At 35.3% G+C, this 23,524-nt stretch overlaps 3 protein-coding genes and 1 long non-coding RNA gene across 7 annotated transcripts; 3 read left to right on the plus strand and 1 right to left on the minus strand.

The window, feature by feature from the left end:
- Window positions 1-4: 4 nt before the first annotated feature.
- On the minus strand, window positions 5-1,755 carry LOC105288226 (proteasome subunit alpha type-7-1). The gene is made up of 6 exons (XM_011354333.2): window positions 1,556-1,755; window positions 1,031-1,157; window positions 829-942; window positions 600-733; window positions 314-496; window positions 5-205 (listed from the first exon to the last, which is right to left on the minus strand). Exons 1-6 carry the CDS (start codon window positions 1,655-1,657, stop codon window positions 116-118), a joined length of 750 nt encoding a protein of 249 aa, XP_011352635.1. The 5' UTR covers window positions 1,658-1,755; the 3' UTR covers window positions 5-115.
- Window positions 1,756-4,109: 2,354 nt separating this feature from the next.
- Window positions 4,110-12,532, plus strand: LOC105288224 (glutathione hydrolase 1 proenzyme). 4 transcript variants are annotated; one of them, XM_026973704.1, is made up of 12 exons: window positions 4,127-4,316; window positions 4,391-6,510; window positions 6,749-6,899; window positions 7,016-7,140; window positions 7,300-7,439; window positions 7,590-7,822; window positions 7,949-8,109; window positions 8,803-9,026; window positions 9,640-9,835; window positions 10,163-10,328; window positions 10,809-10,955; window positions 11,291-12,532. In XM_026973704.1, the coding sequence occupies exons 3-12, from the start codon at window positions 6,774-6,776 to the stop codon at window positions 11,477-11,479; spliced, it is 1,707 nt and encodes a 568-aa protein (XP_026829505.1). In that variant the 5' UTR covers window positions 4,127-4,316; window positions 4,391-6,510; window positions 6,749-6,773; the 3' UTR covers window positions 11,480-12,532. The 4 variants fall into 4 exon arrangements, with proteins under 4 accessions (XP_011352630.1, XP_026829505.1, XP_011352633.1 ...); XM_011354328.3 differs by lacking the exon at window positions 4,391-6,510 and having other exon boundaries at window positions 4,110-4,188; XM_011354331.3 differs by having other exon boundaries at window positions 4,127-6,510.
- A 2,900-nt stretch (window positions 12,533-15,432) lies between these two features.
- On the plus strand, window positions 15,433-18,840 carry LOC105288223 (NPC intracellular cholesterol transporter 2 homolog a). Its single transcript, XM_011354327.3, has 3 exons — window positions 15,433-15,636; window positions 17,975-18,279; window positions 18,527-18,840. The coding sequence occupies exons 1-3, from the start codon at window positions 15,558-15,560 to the stop codon at window positions 18,608-18,610; spliced, it is 468 nt and encodes a 155-aa protein (XP_011352629.1). The 5' UTR covers window positions 15,433-15,557; the 3' UTR covers window positions 18,611-18,840.
- A 961-nt stretch (window positions 18,841-19,801) lies between these two features.
- LOC109611584 lies at window positions 19,802-22,129 on the plus strand. Its single transcript, XR_002194007.2, has 2 exons — window positions 19,802-20,307; window positions 20,399-22,129. It is a non-coding gene; the product is annotated as an uncharacterized LOC109611584 (long non-coding RNA).
- The last annotated feature ends 1,395 nt before the right edge of the window (window positions 22,130-23,524 follow it).

The following is a 23,524-nucleotide window of genomic DNA, read 5'->3' on the forward strand; positions in this document are numbered from 1 at the left end:
TTTATCGTGTTTCATTTTATCTCTTTCCTTCCTATAATATTTGCAGTGCAATTTTATTTTATAAGAAAAGTTAATAAAGATACAATAGAACCGCACACAATGGGATACAAAAGCATCACTTTTTCTGCTTCTTCTTCTCCGCCTCTGCCTCCTTCTCTTTTTCGATTTCTGTCACGTATTCGCCTATAGTGTCCGTATCTAACATCTGCATCAAACAATTATATCAAATATTCGTAAGAATTTACGGAAAAAGACATGAATATTTTTAATCGAAATTTATCCTCGTAAACTTTGACAAAAATTACAAAATTACCTCCAATGGTTGTCCGCGTCGCATTACCGCTATTTCTAAATTCTTCTGTCCAGACTGAACTACTTCGAGTAACGCTTTGATCGCCAATTTTATACAACCCCTTTCTGCCGATACCTCTTCTGCGGTATAATACTTTTCCAAGAATTCGTGCACGGTCTTAGCACTGCGACCTGTCGCATTTGCCTTTACACGTGGAAGAAACAATTGATATCAAATATAAAATAATTATCCATCCAACTTAAAAACAAGAAGAAATTAATAGAATTAGAATTTTATTTTAATATACCTTCCACTCATAATATATTCCTGATGGTTCCGTTTGATACAGATGTGGACTACCATCATAATCAAATCCAGCTAAGAGACAGGATATTCCAAAAGGTCTGCGACCATTACTCTGTGTATATTTCTGCTTTAAACCTGCGATTACAATAATTTTGAAGTTATAGAAAGATCATTTCGAGCTTCAATTTTACTTTTCTACTAAATAGGATCTGAATGAACTGATGACATACCTGCAATGTACCTTGTAATGTATTCCAAGGTAACGGGATCTTCCACGGTTAACTTATGACTTTGACATTCGACTTGTGCACGATTAATTAACACCCTGGCATCAGCAGTCAAACCTATCATGTGGAATAATGATTATCCTATTTTAGACAAAAAGTTCTTAGTCGATATATCTTAATGCAGCATCAATGTTATATACCATACCTGCAAATGCCATAATTACATGATCATCCAAAAGACATATCTTGCGCACCGTACGTTCCTCTTGTAATTTAGCAACTGATTTCTTCTCGACACCTAAAACTACTACATCAGCACCGCGCACACCAACCTGCCCTTACAGAAAATACAATACATATAAAAATATGCATCAATGTTAATTGTATCAATAATTATATCCTCCTAATTTAATTCTTTGTTATTTAACAATAACATATAAATATTGATCACATTTTATTTATAAGAAGACATTTCGAGATGACAAGACAGAAACGTAACGTGACAGTCATAAAACATGTTGACGCAAAACTGTCGTCTCTAACCTAACTCGAGTGAGTTCACAAAGCTGTATGTCAATTAAACAAATAAGATAGCTTAATTATAAATTGAATTCTTTAATGCAAGTTATTTCAGAGTGTCAATGGAATAAGTGGATTTAACATAATCAATAGTGATTTTCGAAAACACTTCCAAACGTAGAAAGAGGTTATATCGAACTGGTGAGCGTACCGCTGTTGATCCTTTCTTGACAGCCTCCTGAGCGTATTCCACTTGGAGCAGATGTCCATCCGGCGAAAATACCGTAATTGCTCTATCGTATCTCGTCGACATCGTTTCAGCCGTCCGAGATATATGATATTTTACGAAAGGCTCGAAATGACTCCGCCGTTTTCCGAGCAGTCAGTAAACTACACCGTTTTGCCGAACGTGGAGGAACATGACAACGCATTTCCCTAGATACTGCACGATATAACCAGAAAGATGACTCCAGTGTCGACACCTTTTGTCTTCTTTACATTACAATTCCACTATGGCCGGTATTCATAGTCGACTCTTATATTGATTTCTTTTTCCGAGGAATACTGGAATATGTATATTGTTAATTGGCATATTGCCTAGAGTTCTCGATGATTTAAAATTCGTTAAAACAATAAATGAAAAAGTTCTAGCCATTAAAATTGTTTTCTTTTCCGAGAAGTTCTGTGCTATTTATATTGTTAATTGGCATATTGCCTAGAGTTCTCGATGATTTAAAATTCGTTAAAACAATAAATGAAAAAGTTCTAGCCATTAAAATTGTTTTCTTTTCCGAGGAGTTCTGTGCTATTTATATTGTTAATTGGCATATTGCCTAGAGTCTCGATGATTTAAAATTCGTTAAAACAATAAATGAAAAAGTTCTAGCCATTAAAATTGTTTTCTTTTCCGAGAAGTTCTGTGCTATTTATATTGTTAATTGGTATATTGCCTAGCGTTTTCGATGATTTAAAATTCGTTAAAACAATAAATGAAAAAGTTCTAGCCATTAAAATTGTTTTCTTTTCCGAAGAGTTCTGTACTATTTATATTGTTAATTGGTATATTGCCTAGCGTTTTCGATGATTTAAAATTCGTTAAAACAATAAATGAAAAAGTTCTAGCCATTAAAATTGTTTTCTTTTCCGAGGAGTTCTGTGCTATTTATATTGTTAATTGGCATATTGCCTAGAGTCTCGATGATTTAAAATTCGTTAAAACAATAAATGAAAAAGTTCTAGCCATTAAAATTGTTTTCTTTTCCGAGGAGTTCTGTACTATTTATATTGTTAATTGGTATATTGCCTAGCGTTTTCGATGATTTAAAATTTGTTAAAACAATAAATGAAAAAGTTCTAGCCATTAAAATTTTTTTCTTTTCAGAGGAGTTCTGTGCTATTTATATTGTTAATTGGCATATTGCCTAGGGTTCTCGATGATTTAAAATTCGTTATAACAATGAATGAAAAAGTTCTAACTATTAAAATTTTTTTCTTCGATCAGCATCACTGCGGAAGTACAAAATGGCAAAGTTTCAGCCAATATCACCGAAAGCCATTTTCCATAAGGTTAGTGCGGGGTCCTTTTTTACGTCTGCCTAGCTGGTCCCCCACTTGACCAAATCTTAACGAAGAAATTATATAATAATGCGCTATTTGTTCGCTCGTCAAGTTCTCAAAAAAAATAGGTTGCGCTCATTTCGTTTAGCCAAAAACATTTTTTGTTTGGGGAGGCTGAGTAGGTTGCCAGGGAGCAGTTTAGGACTCTAAAGCTATTAAAATGGGAGACAGAACTCTCAATAATTTATGAGTTTCCGCAAAATGAGACGCTAGCTTCACACACACCTCGTTACCAACATTAAATAACATTCGCGATATCATGTGTCGGTCAGCGTCGGTAGAATAGATTTTATACATATTGCAAAATCTGTGTTTTATATATTTTGCTGGCTGAATTATAAGTTTTGTTTATGTTTGCGTTTGATTTATATCTTCATTGCTACTGAAAACTGGTAATTAGAGAACTTTTGATAAACTTTGCATTATAAAAAAATAAAAGAAAAATATTTATTTTTGTATAGAGAATTATTAATGATATTAGTGAAATGACTTCCGTCAGCCAGCACTTTCTCAAGTTTCCGTGTTCTTCTTGTTTTACAATATTTTTTGACTTTTAACATAATATCTCACTGTTCTTCATTTCGAGTGGAAATCCATTAAATCGCAGGTACTGAGAAAAAAACTAATAAAAATTTGAAATAAATCTTCAAGTATTTCATATAAAATATATATTGTTAAATTACAAATAAAATCTTTATGCAAAACTTTAGTTTTATATATTTATATCATATGTTGATAAAATTTCCTGATCCCAACATTTATATTTTTTTAATAATTTGCGGCAACTTATCTCACTGACGCGAAAAATACATTCAATATGAAAATAAAATAGAAATATTTTCATCGTATCGCTGCAAGATTCATCGTAAACATGTAATTATATAATATAAAGGTCGTATTTCGTTTTATATTAATTGTAATCTATTAAATAAAATATCTTTTAATTAAGTTTTAATAATATTATTAGTCTTTATTAAATTTCGTTCGTTGCTTCCGGCAGTTCCATCTGCGAGTGAGAGTGCGTAATGTGCTAGAAATAAAAAAGCATAATATTAAACCCACGTCTGTGCTTTGGCTCCTGGAATTTCACGTAAATGGGTGGGGATGAATAGATAGAAAGGGTATCACTGCTCTTATAAAAGGGGCGATCGGTTTAGAGAAACGTTTAGTCAACTGGTCGTTCTGTCACTGCTGTGCTGCGCTCGTACAACTGTGCAATATGATCGGGTCGGTATACTTTTCTCTTCCTCGTTTCACCTGTGCAGATAGCTGGAAACAAATATCTAACAGACAAGATGATTTTTTGCGCAACATTAAACCGAGATGACACGAATTGGGAAAACGATTCACAAAGAGTAACGAAAAATGAGAATTTCAACGTTGATTCCAACGTGTCGTGTGAGACTACAAAAGAATTCTTCTTTTACAGTGATTATTGTAATTCGTAGTGTGAAAGACATTTAGACTTGCAAAATTTGCATCTAAATACAATAGAGATGTGTATTGCAAGATATTTGAAGAGAATATTTGGATAATTGATACGATATTTGGAGAATTAAGTGTTCGTCAAGCGCGGAATTACATTACATGCCACTTTGTTCAAGGATAATACGTTAAGAAATAGTACATGAAATACGTGAGAAAGAACTCATGATAAATATGAAATGTGACAACGGTAAAACGGACAACGATCTGTGACCTATGTACAAATTTCAGGAATACTTGAAGTGCTTAACTCATATCATTTTTTTATATACACAGAACCTGAAAGAAATAAACGTGAGATTTATAAATTGTTTCGTAGAAAGCGACAGCTAAATTTATGATTAAATATAATGTGATATCCGATACTGAATGTCATAAAATAGAAACAAATTGGCTGTATTTTTTCACTTTCGATATCTTTGATGAAAGTTTTCTATTATAAAAGTAGTATCTGTCTTTTAACTTTTCGTCTTTTATCCTACCGTAAGTATTGCGTATCGGCAAGTTCCACGTGATGATAGTTACCCACTATTAACCGCATTACAATTGCAAAATCGACTAACTGCCGGTTAGTTGTAGATAAGGTTGTATCTACAACTTTTTTGTACGTAATCATTAAATACCTTCGCAGATGCAAGAATCTTTTTCACATACTTAATCGGTGAATTGATCAGATTTTTTTCCGAAGGTGTCTGCTGAACTGTTGCAATAGTTATTATTGTTTAAGAGATCTTCAGATCGCGATATACACACTTATCTTTATCGACAACATTACTGTCGCAATAAATCCATAAATCATGCTTATCTAAAAGAATAATTCCAATTGAGTAGGCACTCATGTGTGCTGTTTAGTAATATCCAAATAAATCACTTAATTATAGTTTAATTATAGCACCTCTGACAACACTTTGAAAATCGACTTTTTAATTTCGAAGAAAACATATCTACATTGCATTACTTCTCCTACGTCGTATCTTTATTGCATGTTTATAGAGGAATTAACAATCAAATAAAATACCTGTTCTATATATAGATGGATCAATTACTTCTGCACACACATGAAACAAACACGCGGTGATTTAACAATTATTTATAGAGGTGTAGACATATTCAAGTCTCTCGCAAAAATTGACCAATTATGGATGTTTTGTGTTTGTCTCTTGCTATTTTGCAATCGTGATTGCAATTGTACATTACGAAATTGATAAAGCTACAGCTAACAGTTTGCAGCTCTTCCGACACTTTGGGATCTGTGCCGTGTGAATGTATTGAATGAAGTATACACACATTGTGCAATTTCAGCGAACTGTAATAGTAAATGTCTTATGCGTGTGTAAATCTGTGATTAGGCCATGATAACTTGACGTTGTTGAATCAATGCTGCAGTCAAGGTGGCAGTAACAGAGTGCGATCTCATTGGTATTTTCCGAACGATGCATATGTATTTTTAAATATGTATTTTTAATTAATATACAGATAACTCTATAGATAACTCTATAGATTTATCATTCATAAACTCTAGATTAATCATTGATTGATTACGAGATCCAAAGTGATTACATATCAATATTCATAAAAATGATTGCTTGTTATGATTGCCGTGTCGTCTTGCTGCGATTGCAACACTAATTTTAGCACGATTATCACATTTCGCGTTCATGTTTTAATTACTTGTAAAATTGATGTTATCGCGCGAGATGATTCTATAATATTAAATAGACTGTATGGTACCATTGAACGGTGTAACAATTATTTTATAGATAATGCAATCGTATATTGTTAATAACAATAATAATAATCGTATTTTGTTGCCGCTAACAGAGCTTTATGATACTGATGCAGGTGTAAATGCGGTCATGGCGAACCATTAGAGCGTAATCACGGTCGCGTAACTCGAACCGGTAGAAGCATTACTGATTTCTACGGTTAAACATTGTATAAATGTTTTGTACATCATACATCAATCTACTATACATCACAATGCATCCTTTATTAAAAAAATATATACTTTTGTTTCGCTGTGCATGTCTATCGATGCATTAAAATGCGCTGATCGATTGTTTAGTAAGCAAATTTTATTTTAAATATTTGACTGAATAAGCGAAGTAATGTTAAAAATATTTACGTGTTAAAATATTTTGTAGAAAAATATTATAAAGTGTTTACATATATTAATCTTGATGAATTCTATGATATTAAAATATTGCGATCGGTCTTACAGATGATTTATATAAAATCGATTTTTTATTATTTATACCTTTTGTATATGTCTCTCTTACATATTTACATATACATTGTGCAGGGTAAGGAAGAGGAAGCTGATTTTGATGAGCCTGGCCGGACTCGTACTTCTGGCCGCTTTTGTAGCGATAATAACAGCCTCTGTTATACGCAATTTGAATGTTAAATGCGACAAGTACGTTAGTTCCTCCGAATTGGGTCAGTATGCGAAGGTAATGATTAATTTGTCGATTAATAAGTATTATATAAAAAATAAGATATTTGTAGAATGTAGGAATAGACAATTACTCAAAAAACGTGTCACAATTATCGATATAATCATCAACAGGCCGCCGTAACAACAAATGGTCAAGAGTGTGCACAAATCGGTGCTGACATTTTAGATAAGAACGGTTCGGCGGTGGATGCGGCGATTGCGGCACTCCTCTGCGAAGGTGTCGCATCTTTGCACAGGTATACTCTGCACTGTAATCTCTCGTTTTACTTTTCTAGCTTTCCCTGCTAAGTGGGGAGAGAAAACGCTTCTGCGGAAAAGATTTTCACAAGATTTCAATCTTGCACAATTTTACAAACGAGATATTCGCTGCAAATACTCTTTTATTTGATTTAAAGTATGGGACTGGGTGGCGGATTTCTCATGACGATATGGGACGCGAAGACCAAAAAGGCGGATTATCTGGATGCGAGAGAAACCGCACCGTTGAAGGCGACGGAAGATATGTTCGACGGCAATGCTCGCCTAGCCATGTATGGTAGGATGTTTTCACGCTCCTGAGGAAAATATAGCCAAAACTTACTGTCGGATGTAGTACAGCAATGATTTATGAAGTATTTCGTTATCTTCTTCTGTGCACGAAAATTAATTCTGCGATGTATCAACAAGTGAGTCTATGTGTTGTCAGGTGGATTGGCAGTGGCAGTTCCGGGAGAACTCATGGGCTATTGGGAAGCGCATAAAAAATACGGGAATTTGCCGTGGTCTGAATTATTTCAGCCTACCATTGCGTTGTGCAACGTTGGATCTCGCGTCAATGATTATCTGGCCGCGTATCTGCGCGTGAAGGAGCCCATGATAAGAAACGAGAGCAGTTTGGCAGAGATACTCATAAATCCTGCCACCAATAAAACATGGATTGTAAGTATGTGCTCAGATGAGTATGTGCTTTTGTACCATTGTTTTATTCTTCTACGCTGAAAATATATATCCGATTTGTCCAACGAACGAAAAGCATTCATTATACATTACAATAAACGTTTACAGGCTGGAGACAGAATAAAACGACCGCAACTGGCAAAGACGTTGAGGCTGTTAGCGGATGAAGGTCCCGACATATTTTACAATGGTACCATGGGCGACGGGTTGGTCGACGAGATAAGGGCGTTCAAAGGGATAATCACGAAACAGGATTTTCAATCGTACAGGTGAGCGTAGCTTTCTTCTTTCCTCTGTGCTGGAGTTTCCAGGATATCTACAGAGTGCGAAGATAGCTACGAAAAAGATAGATCAAAAGACGATTACACATTTATGACCTTCTTTTACGTAGTTAAAATTTTACGATAGTACATAAAAAAAAGTAGGTTACGGTAGTAGATAAAGACGATGTGCCGCCATCATATTAATGGTAAATGTACTTCGCAAATAATATTAAAATAACTAAAATTACACTATTGGAAGTTCGTGATTCAAAATGATTATTTTTATCATCGTAGAGCTCGATGTGTTTCTATTGTGTTAACAAAATCATCTGCTAAACGTACAGGCAATGCGTAAACAATGCTGGTTAACAAGATATCAGATTTTATTATCTGCAGCCGGTGGATTTAGAATTGATAACAACATAGCATCAGATATCGCGAATATTGTGTTAATCGGATGAAAAATACATTTATATAAAAACGATTTGTATATAATAGAAATGAAATACAATTTATATATAAAAACTAACATTGAACGTTCATCGTACTGATAACGTTCTTTATCTCCGTAAATTAAATTCCATAAACTTACTACTATAAATGTAATACGTTGATTTGATTCAAGACTTTAAAAATGTCAGCAAGGTTTAAAAGATATATTATATTGCAACATATATTGATAGCGTAAATTTTTTCTAGAGCTATATGGAGAAAGCCAATTGTATCGAAAATAGGAAACCTGACGATCTACGGTGCTCCTCCGCCGGGTTCAGGTGTAATTTTGGCATTCATAATGAACGTCCTTCGCCGACTTTTACCGGTCGACAATGAGAACATAATGTGGCAACGTATAGTTGAGACCTTTAAGTGGGCTTATGCAAGAAGAACCGAGTTGGGAGATCCTGACTTCGTCAAAGGAATGGGTGAGAATATGAATGAGTAATGTGTATCGGATATGTGTACCTCTTAAAGTGACGTGAAAACGTATCTTGAAAATAATCCGTCTGGAATATAATAAATAATCAGATCTGCTTAAGAAAGAAGAAATCGGTTGATATCATAAATTATCTGAATGATAAAGATAAGAAATTGAAACACAAAGAACAATAATGCTATTTAGCAGCTATTAAAGAATAATTAATATAATTATCTAAAATTGTGCTAATCGAAGATGTATCACGTATGACGTTATCACACGTTCACTTTAGCACATCGAAATACTTGATAGAGGTTTGCAAAACAGACGTAATATTTTTACAGATTAAATCTTTATCGATATTTTCTCTTTCTTTCCGACGTTGCGCATTATGATGGTTAAACGATGAAGGGCAACAAGTAGTTTCTTGTATTATGTCTGCCATCGTGATTCGACATGTTTTTTCTTGTAATTACGTAAACCCATCTAATACGCGAGTGATGTAACGCGTTTAACACAATGCAGACGTATCGTTCGAGCACGTTAGAATTTCTCTGTGATTTTCTTTGGCGCAATTCGCTCGAATCCCGCCAATTACGAGCAGAATTATTTCTTTGTAGACGCGGTGCTCGCCAATTTAACGTCCGACGAGTACGCGGAAATGATAAAGGGAAGGATAAAGGACAACTGTACAAGCCAAGACCCAGAGGAGTACGGCGCTGTTACTGCAACAATCATGGATTCAGGAACTGCTCATGTATCTGTCCTTGCTCCTGACGGTTCCGCCGTCTCTGTTACGTCGACTATTAATCAAGTGTAAGTAAATTATTTGCAAGTGCTGAATTACTCGAATTAGATACTAAGATAGTGAATTTCGCAATTGATACAAAATATTTAAATACTTACAAGTTTACTATACACGCGATTAACATTTGAGTCAAACGATATTGTCACAAACTCGTCTTTTAGTAAAAAGAATGTTGTAAGACATCAATTTTTCTTTTTTTGCTTTCACTTTGCAAGATGTTTAATAGCACGTCGTCCTACTTTTCAACGTTTTCGATACTTTCGCTTAAGTTGCATTATGTCCTGCGGAATAATATATAGTATATCCATTTCGTTACAAGAATATTTATTTAACAGTTTTGGCGCGATGATACGTTCCACATCTACCGGTATAATATTCAACGACGAGATGGACGACTTCAGTTCACCCAATATAACCAACGGCTTCGATCTCCCGCCGTCACCGGCGAATTTTATTCGACCCGGTAAACGCCCGTTGAGTTCGATGAGCCCGACTATAGTGGTAAGCCGCAGTGCAAACAGCTAGTCAAGAATTCGAGACTTGCGTAGAATGCAAAAACAAATAGACGCACTCGTTATTCGTTATTCGAACAGCCTAATGATATTGTTATAACGAGGAAATTGCAATTAATGAACGCGATAACGTGTGTGCCCATTGATTCCGAGAATCACTCGACTGAATGATGTAATTACGATCCACAATGCACGCGATCAGCTTGTGCTTCCCGGAGTCTCGCTAATATTTGACGCATCGCGATGTGCGATCTTGCGCGCATAGAAAAATTATCTCACGTGTATATAAGAAGTATTACATAAGAAGAGAGTCATTAGGAAATTCAAATAGCTTTATCTATCTATTTAGATTTCTTAATGACTCTCTTCTTATGTAATTCAAAGGAGAAGAAGCGAGAGAGACACGTGAGAGTCATGCTACAGACGACTAATTTAAACCCATTTAAGTCAATTACGCGATCTCTTTTAGGTCGATCAAAACAATGATGTGAGATTAGTGATAGGTGCAGCTGGTGGCACGAAGATCACGACTGGCGTGGCGATTGGGATGATCCTGAATCTCTGGTCTGGTTATAACGTAAAGGAAGCGATTGACGCGCGCAGGCTTCACCATCAAGTGAGTTCGAGCGGTATAAGCGTTTGCACGAGCCAGCGAATTCAATCAGGAAGCAAATTTGTATAATGCGGTTACAATTAAAGAGGGAAAGAGAGAAGAAGTATTAAATTTTTAATTCCGTAATGCATATACAAAATTTATGTATGCATTATCGGATTAAAAATTTAGTGTTTTAATGTAGTATGCTTTTACTGCTGCTACGTAATAGGAATTTTAGATTTAATTAATCTGCTGTTAAATGTGTAAGATACTTTTCTGTGATACTATGTATGGCTTATATGTACTTTGTGCATTACAGATAATAACTATGTTCTTAGAATATTGATGAATTACAGCTGATGCCTATGAACGTGCAGAACGAGAAAGGATTCTGCCCAACTACGCTAAATTACCTGTACGCGATTGGGCACAACGTTACCACTTTCACTGGAATTGGCAGCGCGATTACGGCGGTATCCAGAGAAAACGGGCTTATAACAGCGAACTCGGACTATCGTCGACAAGGAAGGACGGCGGGATTGTAGAAATTACTTTGTACAATCCGTGCAGATGATCTTGTAATACTAGAAATTCTTTTTCGTGACACTGTGATCTTCTTGAGAACAAAAAACTGGTATTAGCAAGTTGCCACTTTAATATCGATATTATTACTGGTATTCTTTGGTAGAATAAAATCTCTGTTGCCAAGTGTTCTACTTCAAGAGAACGCAGTAGCGTAGAGTGCTTAAAGTTACAAAGTCGTCCATGTGATACATAGATAATTTTTCTGTTTTAGCGTTATATAGAATTTTATAGAGAAAATGTATATATATATATATGTTGAAGTGAATCATTCAGAATATTGTTATAAACATATACATATCATCTAATTCAAAATTGTAGTATCGGTTTAAGATGATAGATGATTGAATTTTACATTTATGATAAATGATTGAATGAAGTTAAGAGATTTGGCTCTCATTACTTATGATTTAGTTGTAGATATTTAAGAATTACATTTGCATGTATTCTTGTGTGTACGTGTATATATTTTGTCGCTCGTAGATCATTGCATCTGTATATATTTCATATAATATGACGTACATGTTGAAGAAAAATATAAAACAATAAAAATTATCTGTATAATATTTTCATGAATAAAAAAGTAGCGTAATTTAAAGTAAAGATACGATAATTAAAATATGTATGCACACATAGGATGAGCGCAGCATAATTAAGTTTCGATTTAAGTTTCAGTAGATCACTTAACTTAGTAATTTCTTGGATATAAAGTAATTTATATAACAATTCATTAACATTGAGATAATTTCTCAAGACGTTTCTATTGACGTTTTTTATCATAATAATAATAGTATTTACACATGGCTATTTATTTTATGCTAATAAAATAATAATGTATATAAATTGCAATTGGTTTCATAATGTAAAGAAGTAAAATACTTCGTTTATAATTAGCGAGTTTATCGCTATTTTTATATTCTATTCTCGCAAGTATTTTCATATATTATATGCATTATTTTAGGTACTGAAAGACGTCAGAACAGCAAAATAAAGAAACATATCCTTGGCAAGTCACATAATTTAATATTAATTTTTGAATAAACAAAAAAATAGATTAGCAATATCTGTATTTATATTTGACAAAGTTACATATTCATGATTCATCTATAAACAATCTTACACAAATCAATTATAATGTCAATAATATAAATTTTAATTTGTGTTGATGGATATATTATAATCATTTGCAATTTAAGTTGATGTCACTCTCACTAATTAATCTGCCAATAATTAAAAATATAAAGTTATAATAGATTTTCAAATGCAATGCAGCTTGAAATAAGAATCTCGCGATCTAGATAAAGAAGGAAAATCTTTAAAAGGAAGCTTCTTTTCTACACTTCAAGGTTACTACCGCTGTGGGAATTAATATTCCCCTTGTGTTTCTGGCTTAACCATTACATCCACTGTACGTCGCGAATATAGAGTATGTGTTCTCCTCCTTCCGTTAGTGCAAACACGACCTTCGTTAATAACATCCGCGTATTAATATCAACGTATACCACTTCCGCTTTTATCACAATGGTACAGAATCTACACGGATATACAAGTTTTTTTTATTTATAAGATAATAAAATTTATTATCTCTTTATGCAGTCAACACGTTGTAGTCTGCAACTGTTTCTTTGGTAAATAAAATTATCTATGGGAAAAGATGTGTTAAACAAAAGCGTCTCTTGAGCGAAAATCATGTTTGAAATATTTATTTTTATGACTGTACATTTGTCTATTGACTTTTGATCTCAAAGGCAGAGCAGACGAGTGCATTTATCATCACGCATTTATCGTCACGAAATGATTTCAGAAAAGTTTCATAACTATTCTGACTCACCATTCTAATCGCTTATTATTGCTTGGACAAGTTAGTTCTCTACTGTGGACTAACCATGGACTAACCGCAAATCAGCTAACATCACTTCGATTCCGAGAAAAGTACATATTATATCAAATCCTGATTTAAACTATAACTATGTATTCTTCTTTTGATATACAAGAATGCTGATTAAAAGCGTTTTTACTAATCAGCATGGATGGAGTGAGATGCAATTTACATATCTATAAATTGACATAAATTCGCATTTAAATGCTACATTTCGTGCAATGTCATTTTCCACGAATAATGGCAGAAAAAAGTAAATGTTACTTTGGGCTCGTTGCCGAAGGAGGATAAACGGAACAATGACGACGAACTTGAATTATACCTAGGAAATTCCAGTTGTAATCATTTATATTCTACATTATCACAGAAAATATTACATTCAGTATCGCAGAAAGGCGATTGCTGTTATTTTCCAATTATTAAAGCCAACAAAGTGTATGTGAGCTTGATCGTGTGATTTACGTACGTCGCGTTCTCCTGTTTCGTATGCGCACCATGTTTCTACGAGATACATCGCCCGATATAATGTCGACGCGGTTACAATAATTTCAGGAGTGTACGGTTTATGAGCATTAATCGAGATACCCGTTTGCTGTTGAAAATAAGGAGACTTGTGTGCACAAGAACCGATGCCAGAGGCAGAGAGAGAGAGAGAGAGAGAAAGATAGAGGAATTGCGGGCAAGAGTGAAACGGAAGAGGAAAGAGACGAGATGGTGGACAGAGATTCTTAATTTCCGGTGCTTTGTTCTTGTGACCATGGTGGTCCGTTTCATTTCCGTTTCGTTGTGCCGAGGTAAACGAAACGAAAGCAGAAAAAAGGTGAAATCAAACATTATGAAGAGCTGCCATTGCAAGTCCCGATTAAAGCTTTGTACAAAACTTCCATGCGCACTTCGCGCAAAAATCGTCTATTTATTTACCGCAAATAGTTGTTTGTCATAACGACTAATAGCTGAAAAGAATGAAAAATGAACAATAAATTTCTCGTTTTGATTCATCCATTTTTGACCATGCATTTGTTTTTAATTTCCTTTCAGCTTATTTGTTAGACTTTTTTTAAACGCGCCATTTGAATACTTTACGAGTTTGAAGAGTGCTTTACTGCTGCTAGTTAACTGAGATAAAAACAAGTGCAGTCTTTATTTCGCTATTTTGGCGATAAATAGCGAGGTCATAAAACTTCATGAGAGCTGACAATTTAATAAATTGCTGTCTCCGATAAGAGAATTGAACTGAAAAGAATTGTTTTTGATAAGAGAAAATATGTTATAAAATTGATTTCCAATTTCAAAATTTGAAGCCACGATTGTGATGGAATTAGTCCATTATATTCATTACGAAATATAGCGTTATAAAAAAAATCCCAATAATATCATATAAAATATATTAGTAAACTGTTAGATTTCAATCTGTGTTAATTAAAATATTTTGAAAAAAACTAATGCTATATTAGATAAAATAAATTTTCTATGAACATATATCTTTACTATAATTGTGACACATTCTTTAAACGACGTCAGTATTGAAATTGAAGACTCGGTAATAACATGCAAATATAAACATGATGTTTTATATGCATGGAGGTATTTGAAGATTTCTCAGTAAATATAGTATAAATTATCTTGATGACTCATTCAAATTTCAAATTATACGAAATTTACATATCATAAATCACGTAAAATTAATATATATCTATAATATAGAAAATAAATGAAAAGTAAAAAATATAGTTTTTAAGATTTTTGCATATAATAGTATATATGTATTATACTTGTGAACAAATATTGAAAAGTATGTTATTATTAATAACTCTAAGAAATCTTGTTATAACTAATTGTGATTATCTCAATTCTCGTTTATTATTATTAAATCATTAAATAAGAATGTAAATCACTTTTTATAAGGTCTTCGGACACGCACGTACCTCGTTAAATTAATGCACGAATATTTCCGCGCGGACTTTGACGTTCTCTGTTTTGTTACCCCCTTCCTTAAAGTAGTAAAGTCTACTTAAGTAGGAGTTTAATAAACGACGCAACGACAGGTACCGTGCCTGGACTACAGTCGTCAGTCGAGAGTCGAAGCTAGGTCTGATTGGACCCACGAGCACTGACGAGGTTCTCCGGGCAGGCAAACGCAGTACCGAGACACTTTCACCGGGATGCTGAGGGAAACGGTTCTTGTTTTCGCGGCGCTCGTCGTATTCGCCGGTGCAACCACAGTAAACCAATGCGGCTCAGGTGGGTAAAATACAATATGTTACGCAAAAGTGTGTTGCTGATTGAAAGATCACAATTTTCCATCGATTGTTTGTAGTACATTTGAAATGCAGAGTTTCACGCTGTTGCAATTCTCGATTGAACATATGCACGTTAATCATTTTTTCCTTTTAATGAATTCGTCTTCTTGAGCTTGTTCAGTTAACTCGTTTCTCTGTTACGTTATTCGTGTATGATTTTTACGTGTATTACACTATAACAAATGTCATTAAAACGCGATTTAAGTGATCAATAGTGAAACAATTACTTGAATCACGACATAAAGGATTTCTTGAATTTTCTGGTGTCTTATAACAGTTGCGTGTTATAAAATTGGCTCTTTTGAAGAGCTACGAATGTTCTGATGTTATTGGAGAAGAGGCCAAGGACCTCAAGATGTTTACTTTAGGATTATGTACCTCTTCGTCGTAAGATATTGTTGAATACTGTTGAATATCACCGTGAAACTTTTACGGTGTGCCATTGTGATGAAGTTTCATTATACACCGTACTTCGAAAATATCTGTTATTTTATCAACGTGTTCTGTTAATCATAAGACGTCGCACGATGAAAATTGAACATGAATTTTGGTCGCGTGCTGCTACGTATTATCAGATATAAACTTCTTCTTGTTGAATTTCCTCCTGAGATGCCTCAATACGATTTCACATCCACAATTGCATGACAAATTGCTCAAGTAGAGCTTTTTTAGAAATTATTAGATGACGAGATCATTGCGCATTATCACGCGAGTTGTGCGTATGAGTATTGAGCGTTGTGTCGAAGGTTGTCTTTTCTGCTATAGTATATGCTATAATTACCGTTCTCGTACTTTTATCGTTGCACGATGAGCTTAATGATTGCTAATTATCGAAGATACAATGCGAATGTTAACGGTGCTGCGAGTTAAAGTATTGTTATTAATACTCATGTAATTACATGTAAGAAACATAATTGACATGAGGTGAAAGTGATGAGAGGAGAACTAATGGGCGCGTTAATTTACAAGTGACGGTTTCACCGGTTAGAATTCTAATGTTGAATTGTAGAGAAACTTGAAGAATATATTTGCTGCACTATAATTATGATTCGCACATACATTTCCATGAACAAGAACTCGTCTTCGGTGTACTTGAAACGTGCGATCGAAAGCAACGGAAAAGAGCATACATGGAATGTACAATGTATAAGATTGTGACAAGAGCTGGATCGATTCGCGAATACCTTTAGAATTACAATCGGGATTTCTCGAAAATCGGTATAAAAACATTCTATATTACGTACATTCTTTTGCAATCTGTTTTGCTCTGCATCATCATTTTAGCATACATGCTTGATATAAAATAATTTTTAAAAATAATCCTTCTCTATACAAATTATACTTTCTCTTGCATATTTAATTTATCGTGTATTCTTAATATATGATTTTGTATGTCTGATATATGATTTTTTATGTCTGATTTATAAAATCGTAAATATTATACAATAAAATTATCATGTAAAAGTTTCATGGTAAAGATTATATTGGCAAACACATACGTCGCATTTGTGTTTTCTTAAAAATAATATTTTAGTTTCATTATCTAAAATTGTTTTTTGCTGTAATTATAACTGTTTATGGCTATTTGTGTGTCTTGGCCTTCGAAGAATCATTAAAATGCGAATATCTGATTCTCTTTGTGATGTCAGCTCTGCTTTTTGTCTTATTTTTCTCAAGTAATCATTGCATATTTATTAACAATGTATATGCTAACATAATTATATAAATATTAACGATCAATTAAGTAAAATAAAATTTATTGTAACTAATGTTTGATAAATTTTTCAAAATATATATTGTTTCTTTGTATAAAGTTGAAGTTAATTGCCAATTACATATCTGTTAGAAAAATAATTAAGAAATATCATGCATTGAGTATACTTCGAACTTCTATTTAATTATTTTCTCTTCACTTCGTGTTCTTGATGATATCGCGATGACTTTAAGACTCGACGAAGGAGATCGAGTGCCTCAAGGTAATTTACTTTTAAGCTGCAAAACATTTTATCCTAGCAGGAAGAGAATCTTGCTGTTTGCTGATACATATATGCTAATGTATATATATTTTTCTCCACAAATGCATGAAATAATATGTCAAAATCATGATATTTCTGTATCTGACAAATAAAAAAGGTGATGCAATTTGCTCAAACGTAAATACCATACATGATGAAACAGTTTCGAGTATCACGTGGCAACGCACTTTTGCATTGTGCGAAAGCATACCGAATGCAGTATTACAATTGCAACGTTAACTCACTAATAATTTGTGATTTTAGAAATACCATTCGAGGATTCTACCCAGATTAGTGTATCCGATTGCGATAAGCCGACATGCATATTGAAACAAGGAACAACAGTGACCATACAGATCAAACTTGTACCCAATAGAACTATCAATAATTTGGTCAATGATGTGGGCGCAGTTCTTTTCAACGTGCCCTTGCCCTTCGTAGGAGTTGATGGAACAAATGCCTGCGAGAATATTTATAACTCTGATGGTAGCAAAGCTGGATGCCCGTTGCAACCGGGTGTCGAGTACATATACAAGAACAGTTTCGACGTGCTGCCATTATATCCCAGGGTAATTTCGCAGATCTTTTTATAATTTATGAACGAAACGGCGCAATTGGACGTGATTACGTAAATGAGATTGATTTTCACGTGTGTAATGAGATATAAGTCGCTGACATAAACGCCAATCATTGCGAATGCTTCAATAATACTCGGATTCTTCGTTGGCTCCTTCGTTTAACTACATTATCTCTTATTTCCTCGTAACTGATTAATCTTCCGGTACTGATGGATGTTTATTGTTTTGCTGTTTGCAGGTCTCATTGATCGTACGTTACGCACTGCGAGAAGGAAATGACAAGGTCATATGCTTCGATGTTCCATCAAAAATTACGAAATGAAACTGTTTGGTTCGCCGACTTCGACATATTAAAATCAAAGGCCACACTGCGCGCAGTTATAGCTTGTAGCTTACGTAATTTAATTGAGTCGTGTGCAACGTTGCATGTAAAATGATGCTTCGAAGATTAGTGCGATTGAAGCGCGTTATGTATGTTCGATATACATTGTTGTAATAATAAGCATTTGTAATATGCATAATTATTTTTAATAAAATTATGTATAGAAAATATTTTCAATTAAATAATTTCATTTCTGTATCTCTTCAAAGAGCTTGCTCTACCTATTTCATCTACTTTATTGATATTAATTTAAATAAAAAAAGGCTTTAAACTGTAAAAGTATGTATGTACATGACAAAGTGTCTATAAATAATTTATACAATTTATTGCAAATACATAGAAATCGGTTAGATACATAATTATATATATATATATATATATATATATATATATGTCCTAACTTATATTAAGAACGATACGAAAATACATTGCCTTTCAACAAACATTGCGAAAAACAGGAAGCACAAGATATTGCAGAAAAGCTCATAATTGAAAAAAATACTATAGAATTCAGGTAAGTATCACCGCAGGAAGAATTAACCGATTGTCGATAATATCACGGCGTTTGCAGACTTAGCTTTAGCAATATGTATGTACGAATACATGAATTAATACGAATTAATATGAATATACGTAATATCAAATATGTGTAATACGTATAATAATCAAAATAGTCACAAAATTGCAAAGAAGTAAGATGCGTACCTGGCAACGATGATACACCAATTGCACTCTCACTGTACATACCTTAACCAGCAAGGCGCGGTGTGGAAATACTCGAAGAGGAATCTCGCTGATTGCCGAGCACACAGAAATGGATCAGCCGCGGATATCGAAATCCGGATATTTGCATGCGATAATGATTCATTTCTTAATGTTAGACGACATGAATTACAAGAAAAAAGCGAACGATTACCAACGATCTGTATACGCGATGATCCCGCCATGATGCGATTCGCGATTAGCCGCCGCTGCCGCGAGATCGAGATATATCGATCTGCAAGATTGCGATTCTCGAACATAGTCTTGACGGTCGCGGCGGTTAACGGAATCGTGCTCGGACGTGCCGCGTTTTCGCGCTCTCGTTAACGTGGAAAAATCGCGTTTCTACTATCGCGGAGGCTGAAATCACGCGCAAAAGTCGACGCGTGCTCCCGGGATACTCGAGTTTCCGACGCAGGTCGGTGTTAACGCGTTAAATTTCCATGCAATCGCGCTGTCGAGCGTTACTAGCTAATGACGCCATATTGGGCATATCTTTTCGATCGCCCGAATTATTTCGCGTGTCGGAAACGCAACTTGGCGATGGGATTCGCTCGTTTTCAATCGGTGTATCGATTGTGTCGTGATATTTCGGTTTGCGGTTGTCGGCACGCACCGCGCACGCACGGGAGCAATATTTACATCTCGTACCGCTCGCGAGTGGCCGATTCGGCGTAAAAGCGCCCATGCGCTTTTTAATGCGCTCATTAATCGCGTGCGTAAAAGCAATCGAGCGTCGCGTCATCGAGTGAACTGTGCCGCATCAACTGCCGGCAGCAATCGGTCGAGCACGCCGGCGATCCGCAGCTTCGTCCACGTTCGGTTGCGCGACGCGGCGTCCAGTGGATGTGGCGAAGTCATTTGATTGCTCGAAGGTAAATCGTCGTGCAAATTTCTCCAATTTTCCGCCACTTGTCGAACGCAATAGCAAAAGCGTGTTGATGTCATTTTTTCGTTCGATTTCAGTCAGAAGAAAAGCTGAGAAGCAGAGCAAACGCGGCGCAATTTTGGAAGCTGAATCTGCGTTCTGGAAAACGTCGGAGGCGGACGGCGCATGCGCAGCGACCGGTGAGTCGATCCATTTGTTACTTTTGCGTTTAATTATCGTTGATTGATTGATTGATGTATCGATTGTCGCCACTGATCGCATTGCATGAACGTTGTAATCAAGTAGGATTAATCTCTTTTTCGCCTGTTATTTCGTGAAACTCGCGAGATGCAGCAGATTTACCGCAGCGGTGCTCGTGTTCGTCTCGATGTTTGTTTTGAAAAGCACAAATAAAAATGATCTTTTTATTTCTTTGAAAGTTCTGCAGATACTTTGTTGCGAATATCAGAAGTCAAAAGCGAATAGTTTAAGGAACGTTATGCAGCATGTTCGAATTACGTTAAATCAGAGGTTTCCATGTTCAATTATCAAAGCATGATAGTTAACACAGATTGATACAAATTGATTGAATCATTTCCTGCTTATATATTATTCATTTCGAATGTTAATCAATATGTTTGACCCATAGCGTAATTAATTACGAATAATGTACATTTCATTATACATTACAATCAATATTTCCGCGTGTACATATCTGTTCCAGAAGACGCAAACGCGATTTACGTGTGATCGTTTCGATGTTTACGTAAAACTGTAAATGAACTACGTGATATAAAGTTTATTCAATTTACATTGCATAAATTAATGTTATGGTCAAAACTCGATTCATGTACAAACTTCATACGGCAATTGTCAACTGCCACACAATACGTGACACATAATTGATTTTGGTAACACGTTCCGATGTTTAATATTTAATCGTTTTCTAATTGAATCGGAGACAAATTCGCTAATGAGAGAATTAATCTCACTAAAAGTATTGTTTTATTTGAGTCGCACTACACAACCGTAAAATCAAACGTTATTACATAAAGTACATGGATAAAATCATGAATTGTTAACTGTACTAAACAGTATTTTCCTTTATTGCTGCTTCAAAATCGCAGCAATTAATGGTTCAATGGTGTCAGTTGAATTTTATATATTATTTAATAATATATATAATATTTAGTTTTTGCATTATTTCATCACGTATCGCATCCATATATTATAGACAGAGCCGTATTTATTTGATGAATATTACAATACTTTACACCGAAATGCTATTTCGGTGAGTTTTATGTTTTATTAAAAAATTTGAGTCTCTGTCTCTCTCTCTGCGTTGAAATATAATACGAGTAAAATTTAACAATAATATATTATGCAACTAAATTCAGAAATCGTTTTTCTTGACGTTGTAAGGAAAGATAATGTGTGTGACTATGATTTTATTCTATATTTGCATGGCCGTCAATAAAATGATAAAAATTATTTTTGGACTCCATAAAAATTTATATTCGCGTGAAACAAGTCATTTGTCGTGCGAGTCGCGTTTAGGTCTATTCGATTGCGTGAATGGCCGCTGCAGCATTTAACAAGCTCGCGCGATCTTTAACAACATAACATAGTAACAATGGCACATTATATTATTTTCCGCGAAATATTATTCTCCCGTCGGTATCGTATCGAGTGACCTGCCGCGTTTCACAACGGGCTGATCGACGCGAACACGAGACGATAACCGCTGTGGTATTCGTGCCTCCTTCGATGTCACGAAATCTCATGCTTCGCGGTGATTAAATATGATTTATGCAACAATAACGAAAAAATAAATATTACGCCCAAGAATAACAAGGTAGGATGCGTGTTGCAAAGTTTTGCAAGGGGTAGGATTTTTCAAGCGGTAGTGTGAGGTGACGAATCTTTCAGGGGTGCGTAGGCAGTTTTCAACAGCCAAGATAACTCTATTCGCGTGATTTTAGTCCGATATTTCCTGACGCAAATCGCTCTCGCAATTTTGAATCGCGCGATAACTTCACCCGATTGGCGAACGATGAAAGCCCGGAACCGGTGTCGGCTAGGGGACGTACGAAAAACGCGAAAACGAAGGTTGACACGAGTAAACGAGTTAACGAGCCCCGGATGAAACCGTCATCCGCAAAGTACCTGCCATTTTTCGTCCTCGAGAGGGACGGAGCCCCTCTACATATTTACACGCTAGCCGCGCGAACGTGCACGTACACACAGAGACGCGAGGGTGAATCCACGCGACCCCCAACGAGCGAGTGAGTCATTCCCTCCTCGGAGAGATAGCTTTCAGAGGACGCGCGGGGCATTTCTGCCTTTCAGAAGCTTTCAAGATGACCATGATCCGTGACACCAGTTGGGGAGCATCTGCTTCCTCATCCACCTCTTTCGCCCCGAGGTCTCTCACCCTATTTCGATCTGTTCCCTCCGTTCTTCCGGCGTTCCTCCCCGTTGGACCGCCCCTTGCTGCACCGCCAACTTCTAGTCCTCTTAAACCACTATAAACCGTCTTCGACACTGAACCGAAAGCAAGCACTCGTGCACGGACGAGCGAGTACGCGCAAGCACCTTAACCCGACTATCAAGAGCTACCTCCGAGTTGAGCAAATGGCTGGGCTCTCTGCGCTCTCTGGATTTAATGTCCACGCGAAAATTGGCCGCGATCGTACGAATCGATTTAAATTATTATTCGACATTTGGTGTGCGAAAGTATTCCTCCCTCTCTTTCTCTTTCACACACATTTCTTCTCTCTTTTTCTTTCTTGCATCGCAAGTGATTTCTCGGGATCGGAAACAACATTGCGAATCGTCGAGGGTAGCCGGGCGTAAAATCTCGCGATATTCCTAGCGTGTTGTTGTTCATCTATTGATCAATTATTGTTACATTTTTTGACACGATTGTACTTTTTGCCGTGATGCGATATGCATTTGACATATTACATTATTGATCTTTTCGATGAATTTAACGCAGATTATTACCTGTAACAGAAAAGAAAATATTACAAACTAAATTGAGAGTTACCAAAGGTAGGGCATGTTGAACTGTTACTCAATTAATTCATTTTTTAAATGGACACAAAGAACAGTATTAACTGGAATAAATATTTAAGCAAAGCGTAGCCGCACATATATCAATAATAGCATCAATAAACGCATGAACGCATGAATTAAATCCTTTTTAAAATTATTTTGTTATA

Source organism: Ooceraea biroi, chromosome 11, assembly GCF_003672135.1.
Source record: "Ooceraea biroi isolate clonal line C1 chromosome 11, Obir_v5.4, whole genome shotgun sequence".
Classification (NCBI taxonomy): Eukaryota; Metazoa; Arthropoda; class Insecta; order Hymenoptera; family Formicidae; genus Ooceraea; species Ooceraea biroi.